At 41.0% G+C, this 26,086-nt stretch overlaps 1 protein-coding gene across 2 annotated transcripts; it reads right to left on the bottom strand.

Moving 5' to 3' along the window:
* Positions 1 to 5,876: 5,876 nt before the first annotated feature.
* LOC121577009 (GTPase KRas) lies at positions 5,877 to 21,182 on the bottom strand. 2 transcript variants are annotated; one of them, XM_041890684.1, is made up of 6 exons: positions 20,937 to 21,182; positions 11,793 to 11,910; positions 10,987 to 11,165; positions 10,475 to 10,634; positions 8,358 to 8,482; positions 7,364 to 7,437 (listed from the first exon to the last, which is right to left on the bottom strand). In XM_041890684.1, exons 2-5 carry the CDS (start codon positions 11,901 to 11,903, stop codon positions 8,363 to 8,365), a joined length of 570 nt encoding a protein of 189 aa, XP_041746618.1. In that variant the 5' UTR covers positions 11,904 to 11,910; positions 20,937 to 21,182; the 3' UTR covers positions 7,364 to 7,437; positions 8,358 to 8,362. The 2 variants fall into 2 exon arrangements, with proteins under 2 accessions (XP_041746619.1, XP_041746618.1); XM_041890685.2 differs by lacking the exon at positions 8,358 to 8,482 and having other exon boundaries at positions 5,877 to 7,437.
* Between the last annotated feature and the right edge of the window lie 4,904 nt (positions 21,183 to 26,086).

The raw sequence follows: 26,086 nt of genomic DNA on the forward strand, positions 1-26,086 counted from the left end.
GATGTTACATGGAAGGGCCTTTCACAAAGTAGGACAAAACATGCATGCTTGTATTTCATGCACAAAGCCAGAGGAGAATGTCTGACACTCCACTGTAGCAGTGATATGGCTATTGCTGTAGACTAGATGGTGCTGGTGAGTACTGCAGCTGGAAGTCAGCCATAAGGAGCCATATCTGTCTGCTGGAGAAACCACCCAGCATGACAACAGAACGTGTCAAAACACCCACGTTAACAGTTGCTTATAGGATTAAAGGCATGTCTTCATCAGGTGTCAAAGACTCGTCCATGGACCCCAAAGTAGTCGTCTGACAAAGATCCAGCTAAAGTGGAGAAAAAAATCCTGTGAAATTGTATGGATATGAACTAAAGGCAACTGGAACAAAGACAGTACAGTATGAAGATAAGCAGAAACTGCTTCTCCAATAGAAGTCCCCGATTACGCTTGTAGGCGATGTCATGGCGACGATGGCTAGCTAAGCTCATGCACAGAACACGGGTCTAACGTAATTTCGCACTGAACTGCGCATGTGCATGCTGTCAAATCAAAGACACTCCTTCTAAAATGTTAACGTGTCACTTTCATGGGGTTGGAGTAATAACATGTTCAACTACTTAAGACATTGGCTCGAATCTAGGTTGTGGATTTAGATTTTGAGAAAATTAACAAATAAGGAAGAATTCTTCACTTCTCTCATTGACTTCTCAAACCACAAACCCCGGCCTGGTCTGTTTGGTCTGTTTCGCAAGCGTTCCCGGAAGTCTCTCGGTGTTGCGCCTCTGTGTTTAGAAACTGTGACTGGAATTTCAGTTTACTCCTGAATTTAGTGAATTTAAATAGAATTGACCCAACCCTGGTATGTGTTGGCTTCTCCATTCTATAGCTTTGACAGGCATACGGATTAACTGTACATAACTGAAATTATTTAATCCAATTGGACTAACATGCTGTTATATAGTTGGTGTCATTATAGAATGTGCAATATGCAGATAGCTGTCAGTCTGGGGGCTCCATTCACTGGTGACACTTGATGCTCTGGCTGTGAGCCTGTCAGACACAGCAGAGAGTGAGGAAAACAGTGGCCCCTGCTGGCAAAACCAATGACATGACAGCAGTCTGGCAGAGCTACAAGACTACAACCCTAAACAACTATTCATCTATGGTGCAGTTAATCCACTGTCATACGCACATGCATCTTCATGTTATACATGTTTGCTAATATACTAATATACTGGCCTCCCGAGTGGCGCAGTGGTCGAATCCAGGCTCTGTCGTAGCCGGCCGCGACCGGGAGACCCATGGGGCGGCGCACAATTGGCCCAGCGTCATCCAGGGTAGGGGAGGGAATGGCCGGCAGGGATGTAGCAGTTGGTATAGCATGGAGTGTATGCACTCACCTAACTGTAGGTCGCTCTGGATAAGAGCGTCTGCTAAATGACTAAAATGTAAATGTATCTCAGCCAGCATGATAAACTAGTAGTCTGAGGTTCTGTGTATACAGTGCTTCTATCCAAACCAGACTCATTTTACATTTTAGTAATTTAGAAGACGCTCTTACAGTTAGTGAGTGCATACATTTTTATACTCATGATCACGCATCCCTAACTAACAGCTCCCTCGTGTTCATAAATAACGATAGAATAGTACACAACTCCACCAAGGAATGTGTGAGTGTAAATATGACTTTAGATAGATAGGCCAATAGGCATCACATTACGAACTGGCAGACAGCACCGAAATAACAATTACTTGGACACAGATACAGTGCCTTCATAAAGTAGTCACACCCCTTTACTTTTTCCATATTTTGTTGTGCTACAGCCTGAATTTAAAATGGATTAAATTTAGATTTTTTTTGTCACTGGCCTAGACGCAATACCTCATGATGTCAACGTGGAATGTTTTTCAAAATGTTTACTAATTAATTAAAAACAAAAGCTGAAATGTCTTGAGCCAATAAGTAGTCAACTCTTTTGTTATGGCAAGCCAAAATAGGTTCATGAGTAAAAATGTGCTTAACAAGTCACGTAAGTTGCATGGACTCTGTATGCAATAATAGTATCAATTAGGTTAGTATTGTGGAGCAACTACAATGTTGATGATCCATTATCAGTTTTCTTCTATCACAGCCATTAAACTCTGTAACTGTTTTAAAGTCACCATTGGCCTCATGGTGAAATCCCGGAGCGGTTTCCTTCATCTCCGTCAACTGAGTAAGGAAGGACGCCTGTATGTTGTAGTGACTGGGTGTATTGATACACCATCCAAAGTGTCATTAATAATTTCACCACTCTCAAAGGGATATTCAATGTCTGCATTAAAAAAAATGTCTACCAATAGGTGCCCTTCTTTGCAAGGCATTGGAAAACCTCCCTGGTCTTTGTGGTTGAATCTGTGTTTGGAATTCACTGCTCGACTGATGGACCTTCAAATAATTGTAAACAGAGTGAAAAGAAGGAAGCCTGTACAGAATAAAAATATTCTAAAACATGCATCCTGTTTGCAACAAGGCACTAAAGTAATTCTGCAAAAAATGTAGCATAGCAATTAACTTTTTGTCCTGAATACAAAGTGTTACGTTTGGGGCAAATCAATAAAACACAGAGTACCACTCTCCATATTTTCAAGCATTGTGGTGGCTGCATCATGTTATGGGTACGTTCGTAATCGTTAAGGACTGGGGAGTTTTTCAGGATAAACAAACAGAATGGCAAAATCCTAGAGGAAACCTGGTTCAGTCTGCTTTCCACCAGACACTGGGAGATTAATTCACCTTTCAGCAGGACAATAACCTAAAACACAAGGCCAAATCTACACTGAAGTTGCTTACCAAGAAGACATTGAACGTTCCTGAGTGCACTAGTTACAGTTGACTTAAATCTGCTTGAAAATGTATGGCAAGACCTGAAAATGGTTGTCTAGCAATGATCAACAACCAATTTGACAGAGATTGAAGAATTTTGAAAAGAATAATGGGCAAATGTTGCTCAATCCAGGTGTGAAATGCATTTAAGAGATTTACCCAGAAAGACTCAGCTTTAAATCGCTGCCAATGGGGATTCTAAAATGTATTGACACAGGAGGTTGAATACTTATCTAATCAAGATAGTGTTTAATTTTTCATGAATCTTTTAGATGATGTTTGAATTTTTCTTCCACTTTGACAGGGCATTAAATCCATTTTAATCCCACTATGTAACAACAAACTGTGGAAAAAGTCAAGGTGTGTGAATACTTTCGGAAGTCACTGAATGAGCAAAGATGAAGACAGGGCCAATTCCTCTTTATTTTATTTGTCTTTATTACACATTAAATAGGAGTGGTGAGATTCATGGCAAAAAAATAGACAGATTTGGGATCAGATCACCACTGTACACAGTGACCAAGGAGAGCTCTCTATGGAGGTGTTCAACAGTGGTCATTCATTCACTCCCCTAGACCTGGACCCAGTCACTCTCCCGAGTCCCATCATACACAAAGAGAGAGTACTGAAAACTCCATTAAAGCAACATTCATTTAGACACCAACGAAATGAAGCACAATTTACAAAATGTTCACCTTTCAGTATCACAACTATACAAAGGTTGTTAAAATACGATCCAGGTATAAATGCTACTTCTTTTTCAGAAATCAGCAGTTGGCACGCAAAAAAAAAAAGGGAGGTGGAACTTTACTTTTTGTTATACAGTATTGTTAACAAATGGGGTCCCATAATCAAAAATGTATTAACAGTTCATATCTAACTTTAGGAACAAAAAGTAGGTCATAGAAGTGGGCCAAAGAAAGCAGAAATCCTAACTAAATGTATTGTATTGTTTGACTTTAGAATCTCATTCCTCTCAAACAGCAGCTTGTAGCTGTTGAACAGACGTGACAGAGAAGCCTAAATGTAGTCTCGGCTCATATGTGTCCCACTGCTGTCAGACTGAAGCACCCGATGAAAACACAAAAGGCAATGTGTAAGAAGCCTCAAGGTAAAACCCTGATAATAAGGTTGTGAAATAAGCGTTGACGCTGAAAAACAACTATTCCGTGTTTTTATAAATTAAGACTTTCTCTAAAAAATAATGTAATGGTAATTGCCTGATTTAGACATCAGTTCCAGTTATATCACTAGGAAGCAACAACCTTTGTGAGGGATACATTTGACAACAATTATTGGACTGGATCAGTAATTTCACTTGAAACGCAGCCCAGCAAAACCCACTCAACACCTTCCCACTCAAGCTCTAACGAGGAAGAATTAGAAAAATGTATCTGAACAATACATTTTTGAACACTCTTTGCATGACACCAATTATATGGGATGCATCTTTTGTAGACTTAAAACTAAAAAAATAGAGAAAGGAAGATTTGTGGTTGGACAAAAAAAGTAAGATTTTCTTTGCCAAATCTAGCCAATTCAAAAACAGGAAAGTAAGTTTATGGCAGCAATAAGTACAAAACAAAGGCTTGGGGAAATGTGCAAGGCATATTCTGTTAGGATCTGTTGGGGTGTTATATGTCCTGTATCTGAAGACAGTAAATAACTATTCTTTAAGAAGACAGTTCACCTGAATAACACATACAGTGGGGAAAAAAAGTATTTAGTCAGCCACCAATTGTGCAAGTTCTCCCACTTAAAAAGATGAGAGAGGCCTGTAATTTTCATCATAGGTACACGTCAACTATGACAGACAAATTGAGAAAAAAAATCCAGAAAATCACATTGTAGGATTTTTATGAATTTATTTGCAAATTATGGTGGAAAATAAGTATTTGGTCACCTACAAACAAGCAAGATTTCTGGCTCTCACAGACCTGTAACTTCTTCTTTAAGAGGCTCCTCGGTCCTCCACTCGTTACCTGTATTAATGGCACCTGTTTGAACTTGTTATCAGTATAAAATACACCTGTCCACAACCTCAAACAGTCACACTCCAAACTCCACTATGGCCAAGACCAAAGAGCTGTCAAAGGACACCAGAAACAAAATTGTAGACCTGCACCAGGCTGGGAAGACTGAATCTGCAATAGGTAAGCAGCTTGGTTTGAAGGTAAGCAGCTGCAGTGCTAGACGTGTCCCCCTCCTTAAGCCAGTACATGTCCAGGCCCGTCTGAAGTTTGCTAGAGTGCATTTGGATGATCCAGAAGAGGATTGGGAGAATGTCATATGGTCAGATGAAACCAAAATAGAACTTTTTGGTAAAAACTCAACTCGTCGTGTTTGGAGGACAAAGAATGCTGAGTTGCATCCAAAGAACACCATACCTACTGTGAAGCATGGGGGTGGAAACATCATGCTTTGGGGCTGTTTTTCTGCAAAGGGACCAGGACGACTGATCCGTGTAAAGGAAAGAATGAATGGGGCCATGTATCGTGAGATTTTGAGTGAAAACCTCCCTTCCATCAGCAAGGGCATTGAAGATGAAACGTGGCTGGGTCTTTCAGCATGACAATGATCCCAAACACACCGCCCGGGCAACGAAGGAGTGGCTTCGTAAGAAGCATTTCAAGGTCCTGGAGTGGCCTAGCCAGTCTCCAGATCTCAACCCCATAGAAAATCTTTGGAGGGAGTTGAAAGTCCGTGTTGCCCAGCGACAGCCCCCAAAACATCACTGCTCTAGAGGAGATCTGCATGGAGGAATGGGTCAAAATACCAGCAACAGTGTGTGAAAACCTTGTGAAGACTTACAGAAAACGTTTGACCTGTGTCATTGCCAACAAAGGGTATATAACAAAGTATTGAGAAACTTTTGTTATTGACCAAATACTTATTTTCCACCATGATTTGCAAATAAATTCATTAAAAATCCTACAATGTGATTTTCTGGATTTTTCTTTCTCATTTTGTCTGTCATAGTTGACGTGTACCTATGATGAAAATTACAGGCCTCTCTCATCTTTTTAAGTGGGAGAACTTGCACAATTGGTGGCTGACTAAATACTTTTTTTCCCCACTGTATATGTCATTAGATGACTTGGTTTAAAGTTTAGGTTTAATTTAGGCATGCTATTTGTTTGCACTCAACAATTTGGATGTCATGCTGTAACAAGGAAGCCCAAATCTTGATTTGCTGGTTCAATAGCTAAAATGTGTTACTTCGGTAAACTATCCCTTGAATAGGAAAGGTTTGTCCTTCAAAAACACGACACAAAATACACCAATCCTAAGGATATCAGGGGAATTTCATAGCTCAAACAAGGTCTCTTGATGAACAATTAACTCATCTTTTAAAACGTTCGGAATGAGCAGGGTATATCATATCTAATGATAAAACAACTACAGGAGACACTGGATTATGTAGAGGCGTTGGTTTAAGCAACATGCAGTGCCACTGAGCAACACAACATTAGATGCATGTCCTCTTCAACATTACTGACATAATCTTGCTGTTCTGATGGCTATGTTAAAATCTATTTTGCTTCATACATGCCACCTGGAGCATTTCAGTTGTTGAAAAGGTTTCCCACCATTCAACAACTGGATTCTACCCAAAAGATCAGATCAGGAATGGTGAATATGGATCGACTCGAGTCCCGAAACACTATAAAAACCTATGTGGCCCAACTGGCTGTATCAGTATCGTACAGTATTAGTATCACTGTGCCATTCCCCATTGACTAGTAAGAACACATTGCATGCAAAAAGGAAAGTCTCTCCTGTGGGCAGGAAATCACTACCCACAAATTACAAAAAAGCATTAACAGATTACAACTTAATTAAAATGGGTAACCAGGACATTGTTTTTACTAGAAACAGTAGTAAAGTTCACATGCATGCTTCAAGTACTGCATGACATTATTGAATCATATCTAGGAGTTTAAAGTAGGAGGATGGGCATTATTACACACAGTGGCCAGGACATTTGGAATTTCCCCCAATCAAGTGTTGGTCCTGCCTCCCAGTTGTTACTCCTTGTCCAATGGAATGGGATGGAATTCAACTATTTGGCGCCCCATACTGTTAGGAGCAACTCATGCTCTACCAGCAGAGGGAAAATAAGCTTTTTAGGCTTGCTTTCTCTGTTGTCCAAAATGTCCCTATAGATGTGAACTTGGCTGTTGAATAAAGTCCTTTGTTTTACTGTCTACCGCTCATAATTGATAATCAACCTATTGGACCAACACTTCTGGGCAACTGGCACTAAACAGAAAGTAAAGCTTATTGGTTTCAAAATAAGAGAAAAAGACAGAAAAAAATAGGGTTCATTTCCATATTCAGTAATTTGGGTAGTAAGATAAAGAGGCTAATAATTTAGCATAATGTACAAAAATGTATTACTTGAACTGTTTTAACACATTTTTTTTGTCTATCTTGAAAAGGGGGCTGGTCATTATTCACATGAGTATACACTTTGTCTTGGACTTCTTTTTCTTCTTCTTGCCCTCCTTGCTCATCTTCTCCTTGTGTTTTCGGATTTCCCGCACTAATGTGTAAAACGCATCATCGACACCCTTGGGAAATAAAAATAAAAAGATAAGTTAAGGTTTGTTTTGAAAACTCTTCTCAAAAACACTTATGTTCTCATCTGTGACTAACATGAAAGCTTGGTCAGATGCAAATGTCTGAAATGGCACCCCTATTCCCCAATGTAGTGCACTACTTTTGACTATATAGGGAATAGGGTGGCAATTTCGGTGTGCACTCCTAGTATGTAGACTAGATGCAAACTTGCGTTACAAATGTGTTCATTGCGTATTGATTCGTAGGTAGGTGGATTTGTGGCATGAGCTGGCCCAGCAGACAACAGCAAAAACAATGGCTACATCAATGGTGCCACAAAGAGAGGCAGGGACCAAAAATAACCATTCACTTTGCCATTCACTGAGCACGACATTGGTTTCCTTCCTGATACAATGGGTGACAAAGTCATTTCAGATTGTGAGATAGAGTGCAAGAACAAGAGAGAGAAAGACAGAAACAAAGGGAGTTGTGCGCGACATCAATGCATGCAGTTGCCACAGGACTTCAGTGGAACATCTCCGTAATCACACGTCCTTAGTCACCATTTCAAGACTTCATTTCTGCCCAGATTATCACAATCGCCATATATCACACAGATCCAATCTTACCAGCTCCATCCTCTCGCACCACTGATTTGTCTCAGTTCAGCAGATTACAGAATGATCATCACCCACAATAGTATAAACATACCCCACACAGAGATACAGATACCACAGGAGGAGAAACTAAGATGGACGCCTGGTTTCAAGGAGATCCCACAGCAGGAGGTTAGCTTAAAAAGAGATGGATCCCGCCCACCAAGGAGCACCACTCCCCCTGCTCGGTACCACACGGACGACACCCTCCCACACACACACACCACAAATACACACCTGACGGACGTGAGGGAGCGCGGACGCTATACACTTACCCCTTTCACATTACAACACATTTTTTAAGCTTGACGCAGCGCGGGGTCTTTTCTTCCTTGCTGAGCTTTTTCAGCCGGTACAGCCTGATCTCCCGTACCAGACTGTAAAAGGCATCCTCCACTCTCTGCAGTGCGAAACACAGCTCTCCTCAGTTAGGGAATACAGGGACACTGTTGGCCCCTCAGTGTTAGGGAATACAGGGACACTGTTGGCCCCTCAGTGTTAGGGAATACAGGGACACTGTTGACCCCTCAGTGTTAGGGAATACAGGGACACTGTTGACCCCTCAGTGTTAGGGAATACAGGGACACTGTTGACCCCTCAGTGTTAGGGAATACAGGGACACTGTTGACCCCTCAGTGTTAGGGAATACAGGGACACTGTTGACCCCTCAGTGTTAGGGAATACAGGGACACTGTTGACCCCTCAGTGTTAGGGAATACAGGGGCATTGTTGACCCCTCAGTGTTAGGGAATACAGGGGCACTGTTGACCCCTCAGTGTTCGGGAATACAGGGACACTATGTGGACTGTGTTCCCTCACAGTGTTAGAAAACATTAGGAACACCTGCTCTTTCCATGACAAACTGACCAGGTGAATACAGGTGAAATCTATGATCCCTTGTTGATGTCACTGGTTAAATCCACTCCAATCAGTGTAGATGAAGGGAAGGAGACAGGTTAAAAAAATGATTTCTAAGCCTTGAGACAATTGAGACAGTTTGTGTATGTGTGCCATTCAGAGGGTGAATGGGCAAGATTTAAGTGCCTTTGAACGGGATATGGTAGTAGGTGCCAGGCGCACCGGTTTGAGTGTGTCAAGAACTGCAACGCTGCTGGGTTTTTCACACTCAACAGTTTCCTGTGTGTATCAAGAATGGTCCACCACCCAAAGGACATCCAGCCAACTTGACACAACTGCGGGAAGCATTGGAATCAACATGAGCCAGCATCCCTGTGGAATGCTTGACACCTTGTAGAGTCCATGCCCCGATGAACTGAAGCTGTTCTGAGGGCAAAGGTGGGTGCAACTCAATATTAGGAAGGTGTTCCTAATGTTTTGTACACTCATTGTATAGGCATTCTATGTTGACCAAGTCTACATTTAGCTGTGTATAGGGCTGATGTATAAATCTGAGGATGCATTTTTTTTTGGCAGTTTAAAACATAATTAATACTTTAACTTCACAGGGGAATGACAGGTACAAACATAAAACTCAGTGTCATTGTAAAGGTGTGAAAGTGGTGTGTGTATTATTCGTGATTTCAGTCCAAGAGCAACACCAGGTAGCTGGGCGATACGACCATTGGAGGAGTGAGCTGGAAGAGACCAATCAGTGTCCCCAGAAGGAGTTGTGATTGGACCGATGCAAAAAGAGCAGGAGAAGGTCCACCGACTGACAAATCGCCACATACATCACCAGCCAGCCACGCAAATCCTCACATGACACACCACTGAAGCCAAGCCAGCAACCACATAATAGAACAGACAATAGTGCACCATCCAGCACACAATCACTTCCATCCCACTGTCCATTAAGCATGATTATCACCCCGCCACACAACAATTACCGACAATTTCCCCTCTGTCGTGACGATTCAGTGACAGAGATTGACTGATTTGTTGATTAAAACAATGCCAGATCCGTTATGGAGCCTCTAATGGTGAAAGAATGCCACATTTCCATGACAGAAGAGCATGCACGGATACAGCAATTCATAAATCAAGAATTCAATTAAGCAAAGGGAATTTAATTATGTACAGTACATTACCCGACACGTTTCCAAGCACCATTTAGAAACAGAGCACATATTATATATAGCCATTGATACCAACACAAATCAAAAAGGCACCACAGGAGTCAAAAGAGGACCACAGCATTTTGTGAGATTGAAGTGGCCATGATTGTAAAAAGCCATTGCATGGACACCTGACACAGCTGGTAAGAAGTAATCTTGCTACAATAATGAAAATTGATCTGTGGCGAAAACAGTTGAATGGCTGCTGTGTTCACGCCAGCAAATACCCTCGACACTACAAGCTACAAGGGCTCGATTTACTAAGGTGCAAAGTTATACCAGGTGCAAAGTTAGGACCTGTTGTCTCCATCTCTCACCTGTCTGGTTTTGGCCGAGGTCTCGATGAAGGGGATGCCGTAGCTGCGCGCCAAGTCCTGAGCCTGTTTGGTGTCCACCGTCCGGGACGGCAGGTCACACTTGTTTCCCACCAGCACCATGGGCACGTCTTCCGAGTCTTTCACCCTCTTGATCTGCTCTCTGTTGAACAAAGATGACAGGGAAGGCAAGAGTTAAATACCAGTGCAATGCTTTGGTCGTCCAAAGTACGGAATGGACTCCTTTTTGGGGTTATTGATTTCACACACAATCTGGTTAAAGGGTTGGTTAAAGAGTGGGTTGTACAGGTAGAGAGTGATGTTGGCTTTGACACAATTGATGGGATATGGCTGGCACAACCGTGTCTGCTTGGAAACAGATGTAACTATAGTCGGCTGGCGCAACTATAGTCGGCTGGCACAACTATAGTCCACTGGTTTAACTACAGTCCGGCTTACCGCCACCAGTGCAATCGGCAGCAGTACTTCAGATGTTGTGGCAGAACCTAGCTCACCTATAGTGGTGGATGTCCTCGAAGGACTTGGTGTTGTTAATGGCGAAGACACAGAGGAAGCCCTCCCCTGTCCTCATGTACTGGTCCCTCATGGCGCTGTACTCCTCCTGACCTGCAGTGTCCAGGATGTCCAGCAGACACGTCTCCCCGTCAATCACCACCTGCTTCCTGTACGAGTCCTGAAGGAGGGCGCAAGAAAGAGAGAGATGGATGGTTCAGGACTGGACACCTATGAATGATCACATATTCATATGTGTCCAGTCTACCTGACTAGGGCTCAGAAATCCTCGACGTAACTATATGGTCATAGAATGCTCATCTGATAATGTTCCAGAGGAAATACAATAGTATTAGAATCTAAGAAAATGGATGGGATGACCAGGTAAGAGACTATATGTGCACCAGGGAAGAAATGCATTCAATCTTCAAGCAGTCATAAAATATATAGCTTTCAGCTTAATAATTTATGACATGTCAAACCACTAAAGCATTTCATCAAGTAGCCATCTATCAATTTGACTGAACCTACAAATTTAAAACTGACTGAAGGAGACCATGCTTCTGATATTATATTCATACATTCAAATAACAGAATCTAGAGCACATTTTTACTTGCATTTGCACATACATATGATTTTTTTGATTGCAGTTATTTTTCCATGCAACTCTGCGCAGTCCCCTGTGCAGGCGGAGCAGGCAGCCACAAAAATGGTACCCAATTTATTTTTAAGGAACTTTGCCTCCTGACTCCAAGGCATGCCTTGTTGTAGTAAAAGACACATGGTTGTACTGAAATAACTTTTTACCTCGATGGTGGGGTCATATTCGTCCACAAAGTGGTTCTGGATGAGCTGGATGGTGAGTGCGCTCTTGCCCACGCCTCCTGCTCCCACCACCACCAGCTTGTATTCGGTCATCGTTCACCTGTGGGACAGAAGACAGAAATACGGTCAGTGAACATGAAAATAAACATTTCATGAGCTACACACTAACTATCGATGCAACAAGAAATAGTCACATACATAGGGTTGCAGAATTTGAGTAGCTTTTCCAAAATTCCCATGTTTTCCAGTTGGAGAATTCCTGGAATCAGGAAGCTGGGAGGTAAATCCACCAACTGGGATTTCTTTAAAACCTGGGAATTTTGGGAAAGTTTAGGGAATATTTTAACCACACACACACACACACACACACACACACAACACACACAGATAGTGGGAATGAAGCTGATGATATGAACAATTTCTTCACAGCCATCTGGTCAAGTTGTATTCATTCCCTATCAGTTAAGCTACACTAAAGTGCTTGTGTGCACAGAGGCCGCCAAATCCAAAATTAGATTTTGTCCCGATCGTCTCCACATTGCCTTTAGTTTGCAACAATGGCCATCCGGTGTTCTCCAGAGCTGCAGGGAATGCATACAACCACAGATATCTGTGGATACAGGAATGTTTACATTCTATACAACTTCATCCTGCGATTTCAGACAAAACGGGATGAGAGGACCTAATATACTCTACTATTTTATAATAACATTGTTGAAAATGGGATTATCAATGTAAAACTATGAAAGTGATTTTGGAATTCTGGAAAGATAAGGTAAATTACATAGACCAGGTATGTGTACTATTATATTGATATTATAGGGCACAAGCAAGGTTCTTGCTCATAAAATAATGACTTGTCATCATTAATTAACATTGTTTTAACTGAGAATTTACTGTTACAATTCCCCCAAACATCATCCCCACAAAGGTTGCTCCTAAATCTTCCTGTATCTCTAGCTGTAACACAAACTCAACAGTCAGTTGTGAGTAACAGCTACACAATGGGATCTGGCAGTAGATACATGACGTTACTTTAAGATCCCAAAATTGACAAGCAACGGGGAGGCACACTGCTATCCAGACAGCTATGTTAAAAAAATAAATGTAAAAAAACACTAGTTCTCAGTTGAAGCTGACGTTTATCTCAATGAGTAGCATCTCAAAATACATTAACATTTTAGTCATTTAGCAGACGCTCTTATCCAGAGCGACTTACAGTTAGTGAGTGTATACATTTTCATACAACGGAAATAGAACCACCAATTCACCTAGTAATTTCTGATAAAAACATACCAACAAAATAGACTGTCCAATCGATGATACGAATCATGGATGCTATACTAGATAATCAGTGCTGAACACAACAGATTGTACAGTATGTCAACAATACTGTACAGTATGTCCGATACCCGGCACCTATGATCCAAATGAGAGCTAGGCGGAGCTGAGCCCTGGTACTTTTGGTTATGGAATTTTTGTATTATCTAATGAAAAATCGTTGTCCCCATTTACATTTTCCTCAGCCAACAACACAAGTAAGCAACAGAGCAATTCCATGATAACAGAATTGATACTCAGATGTTTCACTTAAAAATTTAAACAAAAACCATTGATTTCAAAGTTGAACAAGCCATACAACGCTACGCACAAGGACTACTTTTAAATGTACACAGACAATTTCACAAAAACACATTTACTGGAAGAACTGTGTAGATGCAAAGTTTGGTAACAGAATTATGATATAATCTCCTTGTTTTTTTTTTATGCGACCATGTTTTCCAAAAACATAAATATCCGCTCCGAATTAAGATTCAAATATGTCTGCAGAAAGAATGGGGTGTTTGAAAAAACAACAATATTTTGGTTACAGTTACGGTAACGGAATAACATCATGGGTCCCTGATCTGTACTATAAAGAAATGCATAATTATGTATATGAATGTCATTCTCATGGTGATGTATCCTGAATAGGTACACAAAATGTAGAAACCTCCAATATCATCCTTTGCATATCCCGGCTATTATTGTAATGAGCTCCACCCCCCAAAACAAGACCAAATTTGGTTGAAATCATAACGGACAAAATCTGAACCAATCATAGATGTCTATGTTTCACTAGTTTGGACATCACAGTACAGCACAGTAGAGCACAGTACAGTAGAGTTCAGTACATTTATTCATCATACTGTATGTACTCTACTTTTCTTCACTATACTGTGCAAACTTGTGAAACAGACCTATGATTGGTTCAGATTTGGTCCATTCACCAATCATGGACGTCTATGTTTGGATCAAATCAAGGCCAGTCCGGAAAGCAAACTCTGTGGATGTTGAAATCAAGGTCAGGACGAACTGACCAAATTTCAACTACTTTTCAAAGTCCATGGACGTCCGGTGTCAGTCGGTGCAGATGTTGATTACAATAAATGGAACGAGGGGACACATGGGTATGTGTCAGTAAAAGCCGGGAGAAGTACACATATTCATACAGTACCAGTCAAAGGTTTGGACACAGCTACTCATTCCAGGGGTTCTCTTTATTTTTACTATTTCCTACATCGTAGAATAATAGCGAATACATCAAAACTATGAAATAACACATTTGGAAACATGTAGTAACCAAGAGTGTTTAACAAATCAAAATATATTTTAGATTTTAGATTCTTCAAAGTAGCCACCCTTTGTCTTGATGACAACTTTGCACACTCTTGGCATTCTCTCAACCAGCTTCACCTGGAATGCTTTTCCAACAGTCTTGAAGGAGTTCCCACATATGCTGAGCACTGTGCTGCTTTTTCTTCACTCTGCGGTACAACTCATCCCAAACCATCTCAATTGGGTTCAGGTCGGGGGATTGTGGAGGCCAGGTCATCTGACACAGCACTCAATCACTCTCCTACTTGGTCAAATAGCCCTTACACAGCCTGGAGGTGTGTTGGGTCATTGTCCTGTTGAAAAACAAATGATAGTCCCACTAAGTGCAAACGAGATGGGATGGCGTAAGGAAATAAATTCCACAAATTAACAAGGCACACCTGTTAATTTAAATGCATTCCAGGTGACTACCTCATGAAGCTGGTTGAGAGAATGCCAAGCGTGTGCAAAGCTGTCATCAAGGCAAAGGGTGGCTATTTGAAGAATCTCACATTTAAAATATATTTTGATTTGTTAAACACTCTTTTGGTTACTACATGATTCCATATGTGTTATTTCATAGTTTTGATGTCTTCACTATTTTTCTACAATATAAAAAATAGTAAGAATAAAGAAAAACCCTTGAATGAGGTGTGTCCAATCTTGACTGGTAGTGTGTGTGTATATACAGTCGTGGTCAAAAGTTTTGAGAATGACACAAATATTAATTTTCACAGTCTGCTGCCTCAGTTTTTATGATGGCAATTTGCATATACTCCAGAATGTTATGAAGAGTGATCAGATGAATTGCAATTAATTGCAAAGTCCCTCTTTGCCATGAAAATGAACTTAATCCCCAAAAAACATTTCCACTGCATTTCAGCCCTGCCACAGAAGGACCAGCTGACATCATGTCAGTGATTCTCTCGTTAACACAGGTGAGAGTGTTGACGAGGACAAGGCTGGAGATCACTCTGTCATGCTGATTGAGTTAGAATAACAGACTGGAAGCTTTAAAAGGAGGGTGGTGCTTGAAATCATTGTTCTTCCTCTGTTAACTATGGTTACCTGCAAGGAAACACGTGCCGTCATCATTGCTTTGCACAAAAAGGGCTTCACGGGCAAGGATATTGCTGCTAGTAAGATTGCACTTAAATCAACCATTTATCGGATCATCAAGAACTTCAAGGAGAGAGGTTCAATTGTTGTGAAGAAGGCTTCAGGGCGCCCAAGAAAGTCTAGCAAGCGCCAGGACCGTCTCCTAAAGTTGATTCAGCTGCGGGATTGGGGCACCACCAGTGCAGAGCTTGCTCAGGAATGGCAGCAGGCAGGTGTGAGTGCATCTGCACGCACAGTGAGGCAAAGACTTTTGGAGGATGGCCTGGTGTCAAGAAGGGCAGCGAGGAAGCCACTTCTCTCCAGGAAAAACATCAGGGACAGACTGATATTCTGCAAAAGGTTCAGGGATTGGACTACTGAGGACTGGGGTAAAGTCATTTTCTCTGATGAATCCCCTTTCCGATTGTTTGGGGCATCCGGAAAAAAGCTTGTCCGGAGAAGATAAGGTGAGCGCTACCATCAGTCCTGTGTCATGCCAACAGTAAAGCATCCTGAGACCATTCATGTGTGGGGTTGCTTCTCAGCCAAGGGAGTGGGCTCACTCACAATTTTGCCTAAGAACACAGCCATGAATAAAGAATGGTACCAACACATCCTCCGAGAGCAACTTCTCCCAACCATCCAAGAACAGTTTGGTGACGAACAATGCCTTTTCCAGCATGATAGAGCACCTTGCTATAAGGCAAAAGTGATAACTAAGTGGCTTGGGGAACAAAACATCAACATTTTGGGTCCACGGCCAGGAAACTCCCCAGACCTTAATCCCATTGAGAACTTGTGGTCAATCCTCAAGAGGCGGGTGGACAAACAAAAACCCACAAATTCGGACAAACTCCAAGCATTGATTATGCAAGAATGGCCTGCCATCAGTCAGGATGTGGCCCAGAAGTTAATTGACAGCATGCCAGGGCGGATTGCAGAGGTCTTGAAAAAGAATGGTCAACACTGCAAATATTGACTATTTGCATAAACTTAATGTAATTGTCAATAAAAGCCTTTGACACTTATGGAATGCTTGTAATTATACTTCAGTATACCATAGTAACATCTGACAAAAATATCTAAAAACACTGAAGCAGCAAACTTTGAAGACCAATACTTGTGTAATTCTCAAAACGTTTGACCATGACTCTATATAGAGCGAGAGCAAGGTTGTCCAGACTGTTGTCACCCTCTTGCTTTGACCACCAGAAGACAGAAAGAGAAGAAAAAATAACAGTATGCCAGTGGAAGGGAGGACAGTAGCAGGTGACCCAACTGTGGTTTGTGACTACTATAATTTCCCATTGTAGCCAATTCAATTGCAGTAACTCCGTTACAGATTTCTGTAATTCTGTTACCGATTTGCCAAAAGAATTACGAGTATTATTCACTTAATTCATAAACAAACATTGATATCAGTGAAAACACTAACTCATTGGTAGGTCTACCTTTACTTGTTACTTCTGTGAACTTTCATTACCCTCACTTTCATTATCCTCCCTCCTTATGAGGGAGAGAAATGAGAAAATATCTTAAAGATGTGTTTTTTTGGTAACGGAATTACAAGACAATGTTTCTTAAACTTAACGGCAAATAATTTATCCAAAACTAAATATAAGTGTTGATATTAGTTGGCAGGGGTCTTTACTTCAATAGTATTATGTTTTTATGTATTTCTAATACCTTTTAAGACTTTTTCTGGTAGCTGTTTTCTAAGACCCCCTTTCCATCTGTTTGACCAGAAATCAAAGCCATAACTTATACCAAATTTTTAAGATGGAAAATAGTTGAAAACTGTATCCATGCCTTCATTTCCCCAAAATATAGACTATTTGCTTTCATTTGACACACAATTTGATATGCTTCTATGAAATTCACGTTGGTGCTCATGGGTCCTGTTACATGGAAATGACCAACAGCAAAAAACCGACAACCCCATAGTTTACCTATTCAATTGGTCAGCTTGTCACATTCTATGTGAGAAAAGCATATTCCTCTTGACTCTCGAAATGCTTTCAAATTGCGAGTGCTGCACAGGGAGAGAAACATGCATGCCCAGTCATAGTACAACATTCCTTATGCAGTCCCGAGAAAACACACCGTTGAAAAAGCCATTTTGATGGCCACTGTTAAAAGAGGAGGATCAAAGCTTTCTACTTGGTGAATTGCACCATTTTAAAAGCGGAGCTTTTAGCAGCAGCATGGTTTATGCACAATAATGCTCGCTAATGGCGTTGAATGCATAGGAGAAACTGGGGCTAAATGTAACACGTCAGGTGTAACAGGTAGGCCTACATTATATTCACAGTACATGATCCTTGGCTGAGTGCCAGTGGAATGTTTTTTGGGGACCTTTAAGCTATCAATATGTTGCTAACTAGCAACAAGATAATGTTTAGTTTGTGATCTAGCTAATGATTAGCCCAGTGGGGTAAATGCAGATGTGCAACCCTATGCTTCAACCTTATAGCCACTATGCCGCATCAGTTGGGCTACAGCAGTTGATAATCCTTATTGCTAAAGAGCACACCTGCCTGGTAATATGGACCAATATGTTATTGGGTTCATTTCTGGAGGGGGAAATGATATGTTTGATGACAGCGTCATTTTATTTTCATTCATTTTGGAGAAGAATGTCCTTTTAAAAAGTAACCAGAACTGACTTTCTCACAGTCATTCTACGGACAAATAATTGTAGGACCCTCTGTGTCCTGTAGTATGCTGTGATATGTGTTTTTGTCATTATATATTGTTTATGTTAGTATATTATATCAAAGTTAGTGTTTCATCACCTTTTTCAAACTTACCTAAGTTCTACACCCATTTATGTACTCCTTAAAGGCCTACTATTTAAATTGTAAATGACACAGGCCAAATCATCATCAATCAGAAACTATGGCCTACAGTGTGGATACGATGAATACAGATTAATCATGACTTTGCGATTCTCCCACTGAACTAAAATGATTGTACAGTAGGCCTAGTAACCAGGCAACAATGCTTGCAATGTTGATACAATATTGCCACCCCTTTTCATATCCTCATACTGCAGGAAATCAAAAGCTTGTTCATGATTGGCTAGTCATGACACCTGTACAGTCAGCTGTCATTACCAGTCATCAACAAAGTTGTCATGTCCAATCAAGCACTCTCCATTAGTTCTGTTTTCAGATCAATTACAAGTTACTGTAAAATACACGCCAATATTGTGGGAAAGTATTGTGAAAGAGTAGACAAATAGCCTATAAAAAACACAACCGTGTCTATTTTATGCAGCTTGCCTATTAGCATAATCTGATGTTAGACAAACAGCCATTTTAATTGGAGGTCAACCAAGGCCTAATGATAGCAGTAGCCTACATTTTGATTACTGGAGTGTAGGCCTACTACTAGCTGGGTTGTTCCACCAATTAGGTGCCTTTTGAGTAGTGTAACTTGGTGGAAAAAAACTACTTTAAATTTCACCTCATTTTAACATTCTGTCATAAAGAGCACATGTAAAAAATGTAATACAAATTGCCATCTCAAGAGGTGAAATAAAAGACAATGACTACAGTGCCAAATAAAGTAACAGGGTTGACCGTAACCCATTCATAGACGCTAACTACCTTTAGCACCTATTGACGGTAGTACATGCATCTTCTAGTCAGGGGAGTTTGGTTAAGAGCCCGGACGCTCGTTCTGAACGTTAAAACGCATCGCTTGCGGTACGGTTTTGGAAACATAAGGAACGTACTTTTCCTACCAGCGAGAAATAATAATAAAAGGTTAAATTACTACACACCTTTATAGGGTTAGTGTTCCCACATGGCCATATCTCCATGTTACAGTGCTTGTTTACGGAAGACAGACGGAAGACATAGGTGGCCACCTGTGCTAATTAGCTATCTAGAGTGCTCCGAACACCTGTGTGTAAGCGTAACTGGGTAGGAAGTGTAGTTTGTCAACTGGTGGCACACACAGCGTACGGTCTGTGCAAAACTGCTACAGTAAGTGCATCTTTTTTTATTTAAAAGATTATTTCTGGCTGATATAAAAGTTAAGGAGCATATCAGCATGTTTCTAAAACTGTTTCGCAAGCGATGATTATTGATGTTTCTAAATGTTAAAAGTCAATTGTAGTTCACATGCAGCCAACCGTGGGCAAAGCTAACTGCTGAAAACACTACGGATAAGAAGAGTTTGAGAGTTAGGTTGACAACTTCATCTTAAAATCAGCCATGAATCCTCTTGTGACAGGGGGAATGGAAGCGTGTTGTATGCAACAGGGAGGGGCAATTGAATGCAAGCTCACATTTTTTTTGTAACATTGTTCTAACATTTCTAGCCTGTCGATCTATAGGTGACAGGGTTGACGTGTTGTGCTCGACCAGCTCAGTTTTCCACCACAAAACACCAAATAAATGCTAAAAATAGTAAAACCAGCTCAGCTGCTTTACATGTTCAATGTCTCTTTTGAAAAAAAAAAAAAAAGGAATTGTTTCTCCATATTAAAACAAGAGTTAAGTTCACGTAACAGGGTTGACCTTAAAATGAATCACTAATAACTTTAAATAAATTATCATGTCAAAGCAACAAAATAACTAGGGCTTCACAATGATGGTGAAATCTCGGAGAAGTGTTTGGGTTAAGTAGGTTAAAATCTTCCTAGAAGTCAGAGGATGCACAGAGGGACATATCAAAATGCTGAAATTTGGCACTTTAACAAGTCTTTATTCATATTAAAAATCAAAGTTATTGAATTTTCCATGTGGTCTATTAAAAAGGGCACTATTTAATATAACAGGCATTTAAAACTCAATATTTATGTACAATTTCAACAACAAAAAAATACAAATATCAAAGGGACGCAAGAGGCACTCATTTCGTGGAACGACCCAGTTATTTGAATAATACCTGTACATGTGAACTGATGAGTACAACCTTTGCTTGGCCTACACCCTAATATTACAACTGTATGTGCATTTAAAAGTCGGTTTGGCTGTAACTGGAGTAGGTCCACAATGATAGAGTAGCCTAGCCTATGAAGATCCCACAAGCGTTAGTGAACTAGGATTGTCTTGTGCGAATTTCTTTAGCACAATCTGGAGGCACAATGGATTGAATACTATGCGTAATACCGGTAGAACCTGCAGCATTCATGGGCGAGCGGATGAGTTTGAAGCCGCCATAAATACCGCATTGGTCTGCGCATTAAAGGGCCAGACATTGGCTTAACAATTGGGCGTAGTTTGCATTAACAACGATATAAGCTGAAATTGCCCAGGGAATTATGAAATCATTACAAGCCCAACACTAAAATTAAGTTACAGGCGAGGGGATACAATGTCGCCCCGTATCCCATTGTGTAAATTGATACAAATGTAGTGATCTTTCCAATTGTATTACCTATAGCGTGTGGAGTTCCGCGTCCGAAGTAGCGACCAAATAAGAAGTCAAGCAGATAATCCTCCTTTTTCACACGATCTCTGCATTTCCTACTTTACACTGAAACGGCCACATTTGTGTAAATGTAACTTCTTAAAAAAGCCGACAAAAGTAAGGACATTAATCGATTGAACTTTCCATTTGATACAGCGTTTGGCCTGCTACTCTCGATTCAGATGAGGTTGGCCTGACGCGAATATGGGCGGATACCGGGTGCAGTGTCGAACAATTTACCCAGAAAGCAAAGCAGGGGATTTCAACTGGTTTCGGTGATATCACTACACTAGATTTTGCAATATGCATTATAAAGACTAGTTTTGCTATATGCATTATAAAGACGCTCACTTGTTCTCCCCTCAACTCACTTCTAGTTTACCTTAATCTATTGTTCTGGTGGATGCTTGTGTTGGCAGACTGTGTTTTGAAACGTTTTGGGTCGATATGTTTTTCACATAAAGGACTGAGATGTCTGCGCACAAATAAATAGATCATTATGACAGTGTGAATTGAATTATTCTATCTAGCATCAATAATTCAAGACCTATCTCTGGGAATAGATAGCCCTCTTCTTCCCAGTGAAGCGGGTACAACGGATGGGGGGGACCACTATATATAGGCTCTAAATATAACTGGAACGTACTGTAGGGACGTCATTCCCAAGCAAGGAAATGATTTGGCGATCCCTTTGTCAGTTTTCGTCGGCTTTCACTGGTATACCTTCAGCGCAGTATATGTGCATAGAGATAGAAAGTGGGAAAAAATACAGTACAGTGTGCTCAGTTGTAAAAACAAACAGCTAGGCTCAGAGAGGCCAAACAAAGAGATAGCAACCAATTGACACAATTATACATTTGCATTAAAACAAAATTACGCATGTGCGTAAAAATGAATGCAGTTTTATGTTTCTTTTTTTGTGTGTGTCAGAACGGGGCAGTGTTGCGCAAAACAGCTATGGACAGAACCATACCCCTATCTGCCTGTGAGAATTCAAACAATGTATATCCTTAATTATTTTAAGTGACCAGTGCTTTGGCATACAACTAAATGTATCTGGAAAAGCTGCTTATAGGCCTACCTAGCCAATATTAACCATCTTGATACTAATTACATAGTTATTACACCATTATGGAGACGGTAGCCTGCTCACACTTAGTCGTTGAAAATAAATATAACTAAAATGGGACATTCATATTTAAGTTAAAGGATAAACATTTTGAGTTTCAGCACTCTCAATCCCTCTGAGAAAAATAATATAACGTACATTGAGGGAAAAAAGTATTTGATCCCCTGCTGATTTTGTATGTTTGCCCACTGACAAAGAAATGATCAGTCTATAATTTTAATGGTAGGTTTATTTGAACAGTGAGAGACAGAATAACAAAACAAAAAAAACAGAAAAACACATGTCAAAAATGTTATAAATTGATTTGCATTTTAATGAGGGAAATAAGTATTTGACCCCTCTGCAAAACATGACTTAGTACTTGGTGGCAAAACCCTTGTTGGCAATCACAGAGGTCAGACGTTTCTTGTAGTTGGCCACCAGGTTTGCACACATCTCAGGAGGGATTTTGTCCCACTCCTCTTTGCAGATCTTCTCCAAGTCATTAAGGTTTCGAGGCTGATGTTTGGCAACTCGAACCTTCAGCTCCCTCCACAGATTTTCTATGGGATTAAGGTCTGGAGACTGGCTAGGCCACTCCAGGACCTTAATGTGCTTCTTCTTGAGCCACTCCTTTGTTGCCTTGGCCGTGTGTTTTGGGTCATTGTCATGCTGGAATACCCATCCACGACCCATTTTCAATGCCCTGGCTGAGGGAAGGAGGTTCTCACCCAAGATTTGACGGTACATGGCCCCGTCCATTGTCCCTTTGATGCGGTGAAGTTGTCCTGTCCCCTTAGCAGAAAAACACCCCCAAAGCATAATGTTTCCACCTCCATGTTTGACGGTGGGGATGGTGTTCTTGGGGTCATAGACAGCATTCCTCCTCCTCCAAACACGGCGAGTTGAGTTGATGCCAAAGAGCTCAATTTTGGTCTCATCTGACCACAACACTTTCACCCAGTTCTCCTCTGAATCATTCAGATGTTCATTGGCAAACTTCAGATGGGCATGTATTTGTGCTTTCTTGAGCAGGGGGACCTTGCGGGCGCTGCAGGATTTCAGTCCTTCACGGCGTAATGTGTTACCAATTGTTTTCTTGGTGACTATGGTCCCAGCTGCCTTGAGATCATTGACAAGATCCTCCTGTGTAGTTCTGGGCTGATTCCTCACCGTTCTCATGATCATTGCAACTCCACGAGGTGAGATCTTGCATGGAGCCCCAGGCTGAGGGAGATTGACATTTATTTTGTGTTTCTTCCATTTGCGAATAATCGCACCAACTGTTGTCACCTTCTCACCAAGCTGCTTGGCGATGGTCTTGTAGCCCATTCCAGCCTTGTGTAGGTCTACAATCTTGTCCCTGACATCCTTGGAGAGTTCTTTGGTCTTCTTTGTGGAGAGTTTCGAATCTGATTGATTGATTGCTTCTGTGGACAGGCGTCTTTTATACAGGTAACAAGCTGAGATTAGGAGCACTCCCTTTAAGAGTGTGCTCCTAATCTCAGCTCGTTACCTGTATAAAAGACACCTGGGAGCCAGAAATCTTTCTGATTGAGAGGGGGTCAAATACTTATTTCCCTCATTAAAATGCAAATCAATGTAGAAAATGTTTGACATGCGTCTTTCTGGATTTTTTTGTTGTTATTCTGTCTCTCACTGTTCAAATAAACCTACCATTAAAATTATAGACTGATCATATCTTTGTCAGTGGGCAAATGTACAAAATCAGCAGGGGATTAAATACTTTTTTCCCTCACTGTATCAAATGGACTGTGTTTAGATGGAGCCACAAGGGGTCAGTAGGTATCCATTTATGAGCTCGAAAGCAATGTCATTGCCAATGCTTCATCAGCTGTTTTCATTCAGTCTTATGTGTGGCATATAGTATGCTCTGTGCATATTTATTGCTTTATGCTGTAGATTGATATTGAAAACAGTTTGTGGTAGGACTACTTTAAGTTGCACTTAAATCTATGTATTTACATTGTAGTTACATAAGCAGATATAGTGTAAGTAGCCTACACATTTTACATTTTAGTCATTTAGCAGACGCTCTTATCCAGAGCGACTTACAGTTTTAGTGAGTGCATACATTTTTCATACACATTGTGTAGGAGAAGTCTTGATTTATGTTTTCTTATCCTCTTAATTTTACATGCTTGAAATGCCACTGTCTGTAAATTCTCAATTTTCTCTCAAATTAATTGTCCACTCAATAACACTGGAACAGTAAACTGTGTGGTAATTAGGACATGTAACTTGCCATCTTGACTGACTGACTCAACCCAATGCAGTAGTAAATCAGTGCCTCCATTGCAGACTTTCAAGTGTCTTCTGTCTTGGTCAGTAAAATGACGCTCAAAGCTAAGCAGACAAATGTTGAACTCTCAAGATACTTGTTTACTCATAGAGATTATGATGATGCTCAAAATCAGCTGCAGACTTTGAATTGTAATGTCCCCAGACTGCATGAATCATAGACTTATATTAAATATCATATGAATACATGCATATAATTACATTTGGCATTTTAATCATTTAGCAGATGCTCTTATCAAGAGCGACTTACATTTAGTGAATTCATCTTAAGATGGCTAGGTGAGACAACCACATATCACAGTCGGGTTGTTTCATGTCATTTCAGCAAGTCATGACACCCACCATTTCAGATTGTTCTGAAATCTTTTCTGTTGTTAGAAACAGATACGATAAGCATTCCGGAAACATTGCCAGGTAGAATGCAATCCCGGGCTGCATGCAATCCAGCCCTGAGAGGGTAGAGAGGAGGATCTGATGGTTCATGCCGTCGAAGGCAGATAGATCTAGGAGGATGAGAACAGAGGAGAGAGCCTGCTTGAGACAGAGGAGAGCAGTCTCAGTTGAGTGAGCTTCAAGACTCTTTTCTCTATACACCAACTCACTCAGCTCTGTCATATCCTCACATGGTCTCTCCTATCATTGCTATGTTGATGACACTCAACTACTTTTCTCCTTCCTCGCTTCTGACACCCAGGTGGCAACACGCATCTCTGTGTGCCTGGCAGACATCTCAGCTTGGATGTTGGCCCACCACCTCAAGCTAAATTTCGACAAGATGGAGCTGCTCTTCCTCCCAGGGAAGGCCTGCCTGTTCCAAGACCTCTCCATCGAAGTTGACAACTCCACGGTGTCCCCTCCCAGAGTGCAAAGAACCTTAGCGTGACCCCTGACAACACCCTCGTTCTCTGCAAACATGAAAGCGGTCACTTGCTCCTGCAGGTTCATGCTTTACAACATCCATAGAGTACGACCTTTCCTCACACAGAAAGCGGCGCAAGTCCTAATCCAGGAACTTGTCATCTACCATCTGGACTACTGCAACTCTCTGTTGGCTGGGCCTCCCGCTTCTGCCATCAAACCCCTGAAACGTATCCAGAACGCTGCAGCCCGCCTGGTGTTCAACCTTCCCAAGGTCTCCCATGGTAACGAGAGAGTTGGTCATAGACAGCACACTCAATTGTTTTGGAAAGAAAATAAAGAAGGGATACTGGTCCATAGTTTTTTACGTCAGAGGGGCAGAGTGTTGGTTTCTTGACTCTGGCTATCTTGAAGTCAGAGAGGACACAGCCAGTGGTCAGGGATGAGTTGATGTGGGAAGTGAGGAATTGGAGAAGGTCTCCAGATAGTCTGGAGGAGGGGATGGGGTCCAAACATCTAAATACAGAATGAAGAACTAACAGCTTTTATATAATGTGCTTTTACCTCTTATAGACTGAATAATGTTTTTAATAGATATTATTAAGAATGTTGTTATTCTGTGTGTGTATATTCTGTATTAAAGAACAATATAGCCTACCTGAATGTCACCATATGGTACCTACTCAAGTAGGCTACCAACCACTTTCAGGAACTCGAACTCCACTCCTTTAGGTGAGTAGTCCTACCCCCTCTTCTACAGTGTATTGCAGCTTTAAAATGGTCCACAATGCCTTGCGGTGTCCCAGTTCCGATGCAATGTATTTACAAG

The sequence above is a fragment of the Coregonus clupeaformis genome, chromosome 11 (genome assembly GCF_020615455.1).
Source record: "Coregonus clupeaformis isolate EN_2021a chromosome 11, ASM2061545v1, whole genome shotgun sequence".
In the NCBI taxonomy this organism is placed as follows: domain Eukaryota; kingdom Metazoa; phylum Chordata; class Actinopteri; order Salmoniformes; family Salmonidae; genus Coregonus; species Coregonus clupeaformis.

What these genes read in the sequence shown, in the direction of transcription:
- LOC121577009 (XM_041890684.1), bottom strand. Translation starts at nt 11,903, where the DNA reads ATGACCGAATACAAGCTGGTGGTGGTGGGAGCAGGAGGCGTGGGCAAG. An exon ending in GAGGACATCCACCACTATAG is followed by an intron (nt 10,635 to 10,986) that starts GTGAGCTAGGTT and finishes TTTGTTCAACAG; the next exon opens with AGAGCAGATCAAGAGGGTGA. An exon ending in CCTCGGCCAAAACCAGACAG is followed by an intron (nt 8,483 to 10,474) that starts GTGAGAGATGGA and finishes TTCGCACTGCAG; the next exon opens with AGAGTGGAGGATGCCTTTTA.